The sequence below is a fragment of the Arachis stenosperma genome, chromosome 2, assembly GCF_014773155.1.
Source record: "Arachis stenosperma cultivar V10309 chromosome 2, arast.V10309.gnm1.PFL2, whole genome shotgun sequence".
Taxonomy (NCBI): domain Eukaryota; kingdom Viridiplantae; phylum Streptophyta; class Magnoliopsida; order Fabales; family Fabaceae; genus Arachis; species Arachis stenosperma.
In genome coordinates, this window is record NC_080378.1 from 7,351,466 (window position 1) to 7,365,075 (window position 13,610).

General features: G+C 27.9%; 2 protein-coding genes across 2 annotated transcripts; both read right to left on the minus strand.

Moving 5' to 3' along the window:
• Window positions 1-515: 515 nt before the first annotated feature.
• Window positions 516-1,823, minus strand: LOC130960404 (protein ALP1-like). Its single transcript, XM_057885796.1, has 3 exons — window positions 1,478-1,823; window positions 1,170-1,392; window positions 516-1,086 (listed from the first exon to the last, which is right to left on the minus strand). Exons 1-3 carry the CDS (start codon window positions 1,763-1,765, stop codon window positions 638-640), a joined length of 960 nt encoding a protein of 319 aa, XP_057741779.1. The 5' UTR covers window positions 1,766-1,823; the 3' UTR covers window positions 516-637.
• Window positions 1,777-11,809, minus strand: LOC130962456 (uncharacterized). Its single transcript, XM_057888666.1, has 7 exons — window positions 11,767-11,809; window positions 11,125-11,348; window positions 3,743-3,862; window positions 3,580-3,645; window positions 2,843-2,931; window positions 1,835-1,994; window positions 1,777-1,785 (listed from the first exon to the last, which is right to left on the minus strand). Exons 1-7 carry the CDS (start codon window positions 11,807-11,809, stop codon window positions 1,777-1,779), a joined length of 711 nt encoding a protein of 236 aa, XP_057744649.1.
• Window positions 11,810-13,610: the final 1,801 nt, after the last annotated feature.

The following is a 13,610-nucleotide window of genomic DNA, read 5'->3' on the forward strand; positions in this document are numbered from 1 at the left end:
TTATTATTGATTCTAAATTTTTTTAAATTATTAAAATATTCTTAATATCAAATAATTATTATTAAAATAATTATTACTAACATATTCCTAATATTCCTATTATTATTGATTCTAATTTTTTTAAAAAATTTACTTAAATACTCCCAATATCAAATATATTTAAATAAAATTATTTTTTATTCTAATTTTTTTTTAAAATTTACTAAAATATCCCAATATCAAATATCTTTAGTTAAATTATTATTGATTCCAAAATTTCACTTAATACAATATGTTTAATTAAAATTATTACTTTTTTACATTTTGAATTTACAAAAATACTTCTAATAAAAAATTTACTAAAATGCCCTTAATAAAAATAGGTTTAATTAAAATTATTATCGATTCTAATCTTTTTAAATTTACTAAAATACCCTTAATAACAAATATCTTTAATTAAAATTAACATTATCACAATTAAATTTACTAAAAAAGCATTACTATTATCCAAATAAAAATTACAAAGAAGTCTCAAAAGTAAAAAATTACTTGCACTAATAAGCATACATGCACAACTCTTGTACAAGAACGCAACCACATCAATAAAATGAAATCAATGTTACAATAGACAGCCTTATACATAGAAAAATGAACATAATTATCGTGTATGATGTCTTCTCCTCCATTGGTTCCACATTTCTTGTGCAAGTTGATCCCTCCATCTACCCCAAGCATCGCTCGTCTCAATATGGTGGATCGTCCCCCCATCTACTCCAAGCATATTTTGATCTACTATCTCATCAATAGGATCCACAACCATCACTCTTCTAATGTGATTATGCAAAAGGCAACATGCAGTTATAATTCTTCCTTGAGTTTTAATAGGATAAAATGACCTTCCTCTTAAAATTCCCCATCTTGCTTTCAATACTCCAAATGCCCTTTCAATGACATTTCTAGCTTGTGAGTGTTTCATATTAAAAAGTTCTTGGGCCGTACTAGGTTGATTATGTGAATTAAACTCACTCAAATGATATTTTTGTCCTCTATAAGGTGCCAAAAATCCTTCACAATTCATGTATCCAGCATCACATAAGTAATAATGACCTAGTGTGACATACACAATTGAACAAAATTAATGAAAGATCAAATGGTTACTTTGATAACATATTAAAGTCTCGATAAAATACCTTGGGGAACACTAAACCCATTGCGAAATAGTGCATCTCGCAATACCCTAGAATCCGCAGCTGAACCCTCCCAACCCGCCAGTACGTAGATAAATTGCATATCGGGAGCAACCACTCCAAGCACATTGGTTGTTATGTCACCTTTTCTGTTTCGATATCTAGGCTTATCAGCCTCAAGGACATTGACTTTGATATGAGTACAATCTAAAGCTCCTAGGCAATCCTAAAATCCAAAACAAAGATCAATTAACTCAATCCTAAAGAACACCAACCATATGAGATTTAATAACATTAGCAAGATAAATTACCTTGAACCATTTCCATCGTTCATCCATTTTATCCTGGCTAAATGGTTGAGGTTTCTTCAGTAAGAGATTATGACATCTCAAAATAGCAAGCAATACATCATTAAATCGCCTACTAATTGTTTCTTCAGATCTCACAAATTGTCTCTTTATTACTCTAATTTTGACGTCATGTGCTATAATATGTAAAAACATGGCAACCATTTCTTCAACACCCATATTCCTACTTGGTTCTAACCTTCCATCCCTTTTAAGCATGTTACACAATGCATGAAAGGCACATCTATCCATTCTTGTGTTTTCTATACATGCTAGATCACTAAAATAAATAATCCTATCAACACTAACATCTCTTATTACTTGCCTACTATAACTATCATTCCATTTTCTTTTCTTTTTCTTCAATTGCAATATAATCAAAACATAGCAAATTATCAACAACTTAACCATAAGGTCATTCATTAATTCGAAATGTAAAATCAAGCAGGCAATAACTTTCATCTTCTGTTTAGGATCCATTCTGCAAAAAAAATATGTTCTTCAAGCTTCTTGTATTGTTCGTTGTATTATTCTTAGCTAATTTTTGGCACAATGATATGGATAAATGCATTCAAACCATATCATAGGATATAATGGTCCAGATTTACATCCTTTTTTATTTTATTTTTCAGTAGAGCATGACAACAAAATGCTGCCGACTAAGTATATAGATACAAGATTTGCTGATAATTCAGATAAAGGCTATATGATTCTACTTTGATTAGGTAGGATCATTGTATTTTTATAGTAGTGAAATAGATGTTAACATAACTCTATCTTATATATATAAAGGAAAAAAAGATATATTAATTATTAAAAAAGATTGTATGCTGACTGCTCCAGTGAATCAAAATTAAGGTCTTAATTTGTTTTCAGACAGAGACAAGATCAATATGATACTGAGTAGTATTGTTATGAAGGGATGGGCAATAAAGACATTGTACAAATATGAAGAGAAAAATGCAATGGCAACACTCATGTTGAAATATGTCACACCCCAAAGGAAACATATGATTAGTAAAACCAGGTTAGAGTTTTCTTAGTAAAAAGAAGAGAGGCACTGGGTACATGGGAATAGGTCTAAAACAGTATCTGCAACCCTCTTTTTCACCAAAAGTTACTACTTACTAAAATAAAGAACACAGGATACATGAGACAAAATACTAACTTAGTAAGTGCAAACTCTCTATTCACCAAAAGTTACTACTTACTACTACCTGATAATTATATTTCTTCTTTTAGCTATGCTGTAACTTGGACAAATAACAAATATTATGTAAGATTCAAAGAAAGAAACATTAACAAATTCAAATCCACTAGTTTTCTCACTTGTATATCTTTAGCTTCCTTGGCTTTCTCACTGGTGTGCTCAATGAGGTTTGGATGTCTAGGAGTAGATGATAGTATATGTAGCAGATCTGTTCAGCAAAAGAGAGGAAATAAATTGAACCTATCTATGAACTAGTAGCAAATTCAAACAGCAAATTCTATATCATCATTTAATTTTAATGAAAGGTAATATCCAATAAATTGAATGCTGCAGACATGCTTTATACAAATTAGAGAACTTCAATTCTAATCCAAAACAGCTTGAAGTTTGATTGTAGGATATCAGCAAAAGAGAATCAAAAGCATCATAGTTAAATAGAACACAAGTAAAAGAATGCAAAAGCATAATAGTTAAATTGAGTTGATTAAATTCAAGTTCAGCTAACAAAATTGTAATGAAACAAAATTATTTTTTTAGGTCTCAGTGACATAATTGCAAATATCTGGCAGAGTAAAAGAATTGCAAGCAATTTTGGTTCTTGAAAAACAATGAAAAACAGCAAACACATGACTAGGTTATGTGCTCCAAAACTCAATCACCAATTCACCATCTAACCTTCATTTTCTCCCCTTAAATTTCAAACACCACAAACTTAAAAGCACTCACTGTGGAAAACAATTTTTCAACTTGTGACCTTATGCAAACTTAACAACGATGTTAACTACCTCATATCAGTGTCATCATCAAATCATCATAAATTTGGTATCAAAAACATCGTAATCATCAACTTACATACCTTATTCAGAGGGTAGCCCCTGTTTCCAGCATCAATAGCAACTAATTTGCTCTTAGTTAGTATCCCCTGCAACCAACAGAAGAAAGTGAGAGAGGGCAAGAGAGAGAGAGATCGAAAGAGAGAGAGATCGAAAGTGAAAGAGAGACAGAGGGAGAGAGAGAACCGTATGCGAAGCACTGGAGAAACGGTGGCAAAGCTTCCTCGTCGACGGCGAACTCGACACCAAGCAAGAGACTGATGGAGGAGAGAGACCAAACGCGAGCACGCGACGCGGAGGATCCGGCTAGAGGCGCGGCAGCGACGACGGCAAGCATACAGTGGCGGTGAACCGACGTGAGCTGCGATGATGGAACACGAACGCAAACGAAGGATTGAAGTGAATTTTCTTCTAGAATAAGGTGAGGGGTGGTCGTGCAAACTCAAATCGGCGGCGAGACGGTGCTAACACTGGTGGAGCCTCCATGAATTTGGGGAAGAAGCTCGGCTAGGTTTTAGTTTCGATGAAATTGGGGCTCTGCTAGGGTTTGGGTTTCTGATGAAATGAGGAGTAAAAATCTGAGAAGAAGTGTTGGAGTGAAATTGATAAGGGCATTTTGGTCTTTTCACTTTATTATACACATTCCATTCCCATTGGAATGAAAGATAACCAGGGGAGAGATGGGAATGAAATGGATTGGATTTTAATTCCAAGGAATAAAACATACCCGAGAATAATTTTTTATATCTTGAACCAAACATGAGAATAAAATATTCCCATCTCAAAATTCCTGGGAATATATTTGTATTCCCTCCAACCACACACACCCACAAGGTTTTATGTGCAAACAAGTTTCTTCATAAACCGTGGTGACTCCCCACGGTTTATGCTTGCCAAATTTCCTTCATAAACCGTGGTGACCTACCACGGTTTCCTCCTACAAAAATTTGCTCCTAATCCGTGGTGACCTACCACGGTTTATGCATGTTTAGAAACCGTGGTGAGTTGCCACGGTTTACATATAAATCCATTTTGCACAAAATCGTAACAACAAACAGATTTGCACATTTACGTAAATAACTCTCCCACTTTATTTATTTACGTAAATTGCCCTTAATTTAATTTAATTTAATCTTCTCTTAAATTTTTATGTTTGCAAATTTTATTTAGTATATAGTGACAGGTAATACGATTTATGAAAAAATAATAACATATATCAAATTATAAAAATAGTGTAATAAATTTTAATTTAAAATAATCTAATAAATTTAGATTTTTATTTTATTGAAGTAAAAAAAGGCTATAAATACATAAGATTAAATATTAATTTTTATGAATTACTTAAAAAAAAATAAAATATATTTTTTGTTTTTAAAATTTGTTTAAAATTTTAAAAATATTCTTAAATTTTATTTTATTTTAATTTTATTTTAAAAATTTTTTATTTATATTTGATGGACTAATTTTTTAAAAAATTTAGGATTAGTTTAATAAGAATTTCATAAAAATAATCTTTAATATAAATAAATCAGATATAGTTGTCATATATTATTTCTGAATTGATCTTAAATGTTATAAAAATTTAATCATCAGTAGTATATTTGATGTAAATTAAAAATTTTAGAGATAAAATTTAAACAAAATAAAATTTAAAAATATTTTTAAAATTTTTAATAAATTTTTTAAAAATTATTCTAATATAATTATGTAGTGTTTTATATATACATCAAAATTCAACTATATAGTATTTTTTAAGATTCAAGCTCATCCAAATAAAATTGAAAGCCCTTGTCACTCCTATGTATATGAGAATATATATTATTTATTCCCTTTTTGTATAAGCACACCTTTTTATATGTTTATTTATTTTTGGAAACAGTATTAATTGTTACATAAAAGTGGATGGTCCTATCTCTAACGTGGTATGCTGCTATTCTTACATGATATTGGTTGTAACAAACTAACAATCAAAGTGGATATCTGTTTGTGCCTTTTAATTTTAGTATTGGATTTATAGTAGTATTTTTTAATAATATATAAAATTTGGTGTGATTTTTTTTTATATAAATATCACAAATCTGATTCTATTTGTAAAGTTTAACTTTTTAAAAATTTTAAAATACAGAATTGATGATTTGATTTATGAATTTATATAAATCTAATTTTTTGATTTGTGAACTTTAATTTTAAAAAATTTTTAAAATATAAAATTGACTTTTCGATTTGTAAACATATACAAATTTAATTTTTTGAGTAGTCAATTTTAATTTTTTAAAATTTTTAAAATACAAAACTAACTCTCCAATTTGTGAACCCAAAATTTAAATTTAACTCCTCTCAAATTGGACTATCATTTTTCCTTCTCCCTCCCAATTCGGTGCTTTTAATTTATGTTTTGGAATTAAAAAGAAAAAATGGCTTCATATTGATTAGAAACACACAAACTCTCTATAATAACACATCTTGAAAATTCATATAAAAAAAATAACCCTACATATTTGTACATGTTTTTTTTTAAGAACTAAAACTAAATGTCTATGGATTGTTAGGTTCATATCATTTTTCAATTATATATAGCTGCGTATTATTATGCAATGCTTAATATATAATTTATATTTGATGAAGGGTAAATACCAGCTTAGAATTTTCACAAATTAAAAATTTGAATTTATTTTAAGTATAGTACTAAATCGATAAATGACTATATCAAAATTTAATAAATTGTCACAATTTAAATCAAATAACTAAAAATTTTAAATCCTAAGTCGTTTTTCTACAAAATTATAGTCGGATGTTCATATCTTGGCTATGAGAGAATTAGAAGGATGATAGCAATAAATAAGAATTTAAATAGTAAAAAGGGTTAACCACTAAAAATGTCCCCAAATTATTCAAGCGCGGATAAAAATACATCCGAATTTTACTATCGACAAAAACACAACAACAATACCCAACAGTAAATATATATTTTAAAAAAATATCTTAGAGATAGAATTTTGATGCAATTTTTTGCAAGCATGATTATAAAAATAATATATTATTATTCATAAAAATTGGTGATTTTTTGTTAAGTATATAATTTTTTTATAATTATTTTTTTAAAACCAATAATACTTTTTAAAAAAATCACAAAATAATATATACTTAACAAAAAATCACCAAATTTTAAGAATAATAATATCTCATTTTTCAAATTATGTTTGCAAAAAATTGTATCAAAATTCAATCTCTAATGTATTTTTTGAGAAATACATATTTAATGTTAGTTTTTTTGCAAGATTATCTAACATTAAATATGTATTTCTCAAAAAATATATTAGAGATTGAATTTTGATACAATTTTTTGCCAACATAATTAAAAAAATGAGATATTAGTATCCTTAAAATTTGATAATTTTTCGTTGAGTATATATATTTTTTGTAATTTTTTTGTTAACAACTAATAATACTTTTAAAAAATCACAAAAAATATATACTTAGAAAAAAATTATCAAATTTTAAGAATAATAATATCTCATTTTTTTTATTATTCTTGTAAAAAATCACATCAAAATTCAATATCTAAGGCATTTTTTGAAATATATATTTACTGTTGGATATTGTTGTTATGTTTTTAAATTATTTAAAGGTATTTTTGTCAATAGTAAAATTTGGGTGCATTTCTGTCAGCGTTTGAATAATTTATGGACGTTTTTAGTGGTTAATCCTAGTAAAAAAGTAAAACAATTAACTAAACATTAAAGGAAATTAAACTAAGTAGTTAAAACAAAAAAAATCCAAATATTTAAAAAAATTTTGGCAATAGGTGAGAGTCAAGGATTCCAATTATAGTAATTGACCACAATGAAGAGTTAATCCTATTCAATTCTTAAGCTTTGAAGATAAATCAAGTAAGTATAAATGATTTTAATGCACAAATTATAATCAACTCACTAATTAGACTTAATGAAAGGTGGAAACCAAATTAACTAACAATTCTAAATCACCAATTAATATTAGACATCAATAACTCAAAATCACTTAACTCCCTAATTTCAAATCAAAAATAAAAAGATATATTTCATAATTAAAATAAACATTTCATCAAACACTTAGTGGACATGAAAATAAAGTTTGATAAATTACAAAAATTAATAAAAATTATAACTAACAAAGACAAAAAATTAATCTTAACAAACTAAACAAGTATATATCAAGTCACCAAAAAAAAACAAGTATATATCAAACTCAAAACATCAACTTCATTAATAGAAATAAAAAATTCACAAGGTTCATAAACTAACAAAACAAAAACAAGATACTCCACTAAATTCTAAAAAAATTAGGGTGCAAGAATATAAAATCAAATACTAAAACTACAAGTAAACAAAATTAATCACGACATCGAATTCATAAAAAGAAATTAAAAAATTAATAATTAAGAGTATAAAAAGCATATTTTTTACTCATAAATTCATAAGAAACAATAATTAAAAAATTTCATAAATTAAACTAAAATTATGTGATTTAGTTGATAAACTCTATATTTTTTAATACAATTTATAACGACAAAATGGAGTTTATTAATACTTTATAAATATTTAAAATTTGTTGACAAATTATTATCTAAGTTAACAAATTATCAATGCTTTAATATTTTTTAATTTAAGATTAATTTAATCTAATTATATAAAAGGATTTAGCTAACATGTATGTGTTTTAATGGTACATAATAAATTTATTATTAGTAAAAAAATTTAAATATTTTTATTTAATAAATATAAAATAAATACATTAAAATTTTAAATTTTTTATATTTTTAATAATTTTTTTATTTTATAGTCTTAACATGTGCCTTTAAACATATGATAAATAAAATTTATATAAAATTATTATATTAATAGTCAATTAAAATTATCAGAATGTGTAATAGTCAATATAATGTTACTTAACCTGTTATATCAACAAATTTTAATTAGTTTTTTTAATTTTTAAAATTAATATGACTAATTTAAAGTATTTAATAAAAATAAATTTAACTTTTTACTCTTGTACTAGTATATATTCCCGATCTTATACGAGATAATACATAAAATTATATAAAAAAATTATTAAAAAATTAAATAAAATATATATTATAAATATTTTACAAAGTTATAATTAAAATCAAACTCTCATTATTTTTAATATTAAAATATTAAAAATAATTAGAATTTGTCTTAATCAATTTGAGTTTGTTGAGTGATCATCTCACTCATCCGCTTAAACAACTACTAGGAGTTAGAATCTCGTCTTGTGTATGTAATAATCCATTGGCTACCGATAAACCATTAATAAATGGAGCATCAATACGTGGTTAGACTTGGCAGGAGTACCCGAATACGCGGATACCCGACCCATCCATATCCGGTTGGGGAGGGTAATAACTTGACTCGAGTCGGGCAGATTTTGTTTAGGACATGGCATGGTCGGGTTTATAGTGTACCCGCCTCGGATAAATACATATAAATACTTTTAGGAATTAGGATTTGCCTCACATCACAGATTTAGTGATTCACAGCTTGAGTCCATACTCTATAGCCATGCAAGAAAAACCCAGTTATCCTTACTCAGAGTCTTCTTTTTCTCGGCTTCTTTACAAAAAAAACCCCATAGCTCCCGTTATTGTTGTTGCTGAGCCCATCACCGCCTACTCCTTCACAGCTCTCATCTTCTTTCACAACTCATATCGTCATTGCTGCTTATCCCGTTACCGTCATTGTTGAGCCCATCGCCACCTTTCTCCTACCGAGTCCCTTTTCTCTAGGTAAAATTTTCCCCCTTTCTCTCATTGTGAGTCTGTTAAGTTCTTCTTCTCTTCTTCCATAGACTTATCACTTAGTCGCCGTTGCTACGAGCCCGGGTGTTGCCGTTGCAGTTTCATTTGAGTCTGTCATCAAATAAAATGAATTTTTTATTCAAGTTGGACCAGTTGGAAATAGGCATGCATGAGATCATTTTTGCATGTAATTTTTGAATTTTCTCATCTAAATTCGATCTATGTGGTTGAGTATTTTAGTATGGCAATCATCGTGGTTTCGTTGCAACACTAATGTGATAAAAATTGCGCGGTAATTTCATAACTAATATATGAGACAAACCAAATTATTAAAGTAATCCAGGAAATAACATTCAGATGTGCGCATAAAATTTATAAGGTGATTATCGTAGAAAAATATATATGTATAGCTCAAGTGGAAGATTGTTAGAAAATTATTATTTCTTAATATATTGGACAACACATATATTAATTATAATTGCAAATTAAGTAATTTCTAGGGATGGCAACGGGTCCCATAGGGCGGGGACATGGCCCCGCCCCCGGCCCTCGCCCCCGGCCCCCGCCGCCAATATCAGTCCCCGTCCCCACGATGGATAACGAGGACCCCATATCCGCCAAGGATCTGGGTCTCCGCGGATACCTGCGAATTTTTGTAAAAATTAATAAAAATAAAAAAATGAAAAAATTAGAAAAAATGATAGATAATTATCAATTGTCATTACAAGCATAATATCCATAGTCTTTAAAGATTTAAATAGCAATAACAACAAACATAAACATCCAAACATATCCATAAACAACCAAATATTACATAAACAACCAACCATATTCATAAACAACCAAATAAAGTTCATCACATCATAAAAATATAATTCTACCATCTCAATCTTCCTTTCATCCCGTAATGGTAGTAATAGTAGATTTCGACTTACTTGAATCCTACATCAATAAGAAAATAATTTTATGAATTTTAGGGATGATAGTGAGTATTACTCAATGCATCTAAAGAAAATATTTTATAAATGATGAATCAAAATCACATTAATCCAAAATATAAATCATGAATCAGAAATTCAGAATCATAATCTCATTAACCTAACTCAAAAATATAAATTATAAATTAAAAATAAAAAATTCAGAATCAGAAACTCATTAACCTAACTCAGAAATCAGAACCTAATTACCCTAATTCAGAAATTCAGAATCAAATCAACCCTAATTAGAAATCAGAATTAGAAAATTTAGAACACAAAACCTAATTACCCTAATTCAGAAATTCAGAATCAAATCAATCCTAAATAGAAATAAGGATTAGAAAATTCATAACTCGGAACCTAATTACCCTAAATCAGAAATTCAGAATCAAATCAACCATAATTAGAAATCAGAATCAGAAAATTCAGAACTCACAACTTAATTATCCTAATTCAAAAATTCAGAATCAAATCAACCCTAAATAGAAATCAGAATCAAAAAATTTAAAACTCAGAACTTAATTACCCTAAATCAGAAATTCAGAATCAAATAAACCCTAATTAGAAATCAGAATCAGAAAATTCAAAACTTAGAACCTAATTACCCTAATTCAAAAATTCAAAATCAAATCAACCCTAAATAGAAATCAGAATCAGAAAATTCAGAACTCAAAACCGAATTACCCTAAATCAAAATCAGAAATTCAAAAATTCTTGAACCATATCAACCTAATTCAAAAACATAAATTCAAAAACCACAGGACTGACTTATCCGACGGAGAAAAGGGGCAGACCAGCAAAGAGCCAAAGACCAGCAATTTGGCGAACGAATGGCGAAGAGGAAAAGACGACGACCGGTGATGAGTCTGCCGCGACGAAGAGAAGACAACGTGGCCGCGACAGTGAGATCGAGTCCTGCAGTGAGCAACCGAGCCACTAAGGGGTTGGGAAGCAGCGCTGAGGGACCCAGAGGGTGGAAGGCAGCGGTCGGCGGTGTTCAAGAAGGAGACAGGAGGGGCTGAGAGTTTGAACTTCGAGGAGGAATAGAGAGGAGATGAGACAAGACTGCGGCGCTGAAGGACCCAGAGGGTGGGACGCGGCGGTCAGCAGTCGGTGGTCGGCGGTGTTCGAGAAGGAGAAGAGATGAGACGAGACTGATGGTTTCACCTTTAAGGAGGTGTGAAGACTGAAGAGGAGAGGAGATGAGACTCTCCCTCTCTGTCTCTGAAGCAGTGAAACATGTGTGAGTATGTGACAGCTAGGGTTTCGAAAACAATGGCTCACTTATATATATATATCAAGGGTATTTTCATCTTTTCATATAAACGGGGATTTAACGGGTCTCCACGGGGTGGGAACCTCTATCCCCGCACCTGCCCCGTTTATTATACGGGGCCCCATGCCCCTTCTCCGCGGGTAAAAATTACCCCCCATACCTGCCCCGGCGGGGATTACCCGTCCCGCTGGGGATTTTGCCATGCCTTGTAATTTCACATTAAATAACTTATAAAACGGTGATCTCATTTATTGTCATAAATATTGAATTAAATAAGTCATTATTACTTTTGATTTGGATAAATGAGATTAAAACCATATATACAATATATTTGAATTTTAGAATTTAATGAGTGACACTTAAGTATAAATAATGACTTCAGAATTTTGGTCTCCAACACATCAAACTCGTCTGCATAGCTCTTTTCTTACAGTGAAATTGTGATTCAACCCTATCAGGGATACAGAAGGTTTTGGTTGACGAAGATCAAACAACCACAAGAGCCAAGCTTTCTGATCCCAATCATGCTCTCGAATAAAAGGACGCTTCCGCACTCTCAGTTATATTTTTTAATGATTTAACATGGATGATTTTGCGGTTGAGAAATCCTAAAATTTTCAAATAAAATAGAATTTTTATTTAATCAAATGATGATAAATAATTATTGAATTAAATTATATTAATATGATCATTGGATAATAAAAAAACTAGAAAAATAAATAAATAATATTTTAAGAGTATAAAAATATTACATTGTCATTTCAATTTACTTTTTTAATTAATGACAATAAATATCTTGAATTAATTAAATTTTTACAAAAAATTATATACCTAAAATTATTTCATTTCTTCAAAAATCTTTTGAACATAAAATGGTTCAATGAGAGGTTGACTATTGAGAATTGAATATAATATTTTTAAATTCATATTTTCAATAAAAAGATGTAGTTAGTTCTATCCATCCTAAATAATTTTATATTCACTATTACTTATCTATCTAAATAATTCTAATATTGATAGAATATTATTTTTAGATGCAAAAAATTTAAAATAAATTTATTCTATTTAAAAAATATATATTCATATTTAACTTAGGATTTCAACAAATGTGACAAAAAATATTATATTTTTTAGTTAAAAAATAAAATATCTATAAATATATTTTTGTGCTATAGCTTTAGATTTTTCAAAAAAAAATTGGCAAGTTAATGGAATTAAATCATATTTATGTAATATATATAAAAATGTATATTATACATAAATAAAAAATGTTAGGTATAATAAGAACAAATACATAAATTAAAGTAAAATTTAGAAAAATAAGAACCAATAAAATATTGAAAAAAAAATAAGAGAAACAAAATTATTAGACGGAAAAAATAATTTAATAAATTTTATGTGTATATAAAAGAGGAATAAAAAGAAGATATACAACATCTTATTTAATTTAGCAAGATTTATAAGAATAAACACATAGAATAAGAGAATAAAAATAATAATAAAAAAAACTAAATATTTGAACTAATATCAAAATAAAAAGTAATAAAATAATATTAATCTATCATAATTTTAATCTTTTAATATAATTAATTAAAAACAATATAATTAATCTACCATAATCTTAATCTAATCTTTTAATATAATTAATTCTTATTAAATAATCAAATAAATTGAATATAAATATGTCTAATCTAATCGTATAAAAAAAATAGTAAATTTTCTACCATTAGACATATTTTATATATATATATATATATATATATTGGGGATAAAATGTTACTTTAAAATAAGATTATTATTATTAATGACATATAAATATTAAAATTGTATTAATATATTAATTGAAATACATTATTAGAATAAAAAATTGTAAGAATTAAAATAACTGAAATTTATTAACTTTAATTAATTAAATTAGTATAAAATAAGAAAGAGATTATTGATCAGATTAAATAAATTAAAAAATATTACTCACCAAAGAAAATGTTACAATAACTATATTAC

Coding starts and splice junctions, on each gene's coding strand:
- LOC130962456 (XM_057888666.1), bottom strand. CDS start 11,809: ATGGCAAAATCCCCAGCGGGACGGGTAATCCCCGCCGGGGCAG. Junction 3,863..11,124: donor TGGTCTTTGGCTCTTTGCTG/GTCTGCCCCTTT, acceptor CCGCGCCTCTAG/CCGGATCCTCCGCGTCGCGT. Junction 1,995..2,842: donor AGGAAGCTAAAGATATACAA/GTGAGAAAACTA, acceptor TTTTTTTTGCAG/AATGGATCCTAAACAGAAGA.
- LOC130960404 (XM_057885796.1), bottom strand. CDS start 1,765: ATGGATAGATGTGCCTTTCATGCATTGTGTAACATGCTTAAAAGGGAT. Junction 1,393..1,477: donor AACGATGGAAATGGTTCAAG/GTAATTTATCTT, acceptor TTTGGATTTTAG/GATTGCCTAGGAGCTTTAGA. Junction 1,087..1,169: donor TGGGTTTAGTGTTCCCCAAG/GTATTTTATCGA, acceptor ATGTCACACTAG/GTCATTATTACTTATGTGAT.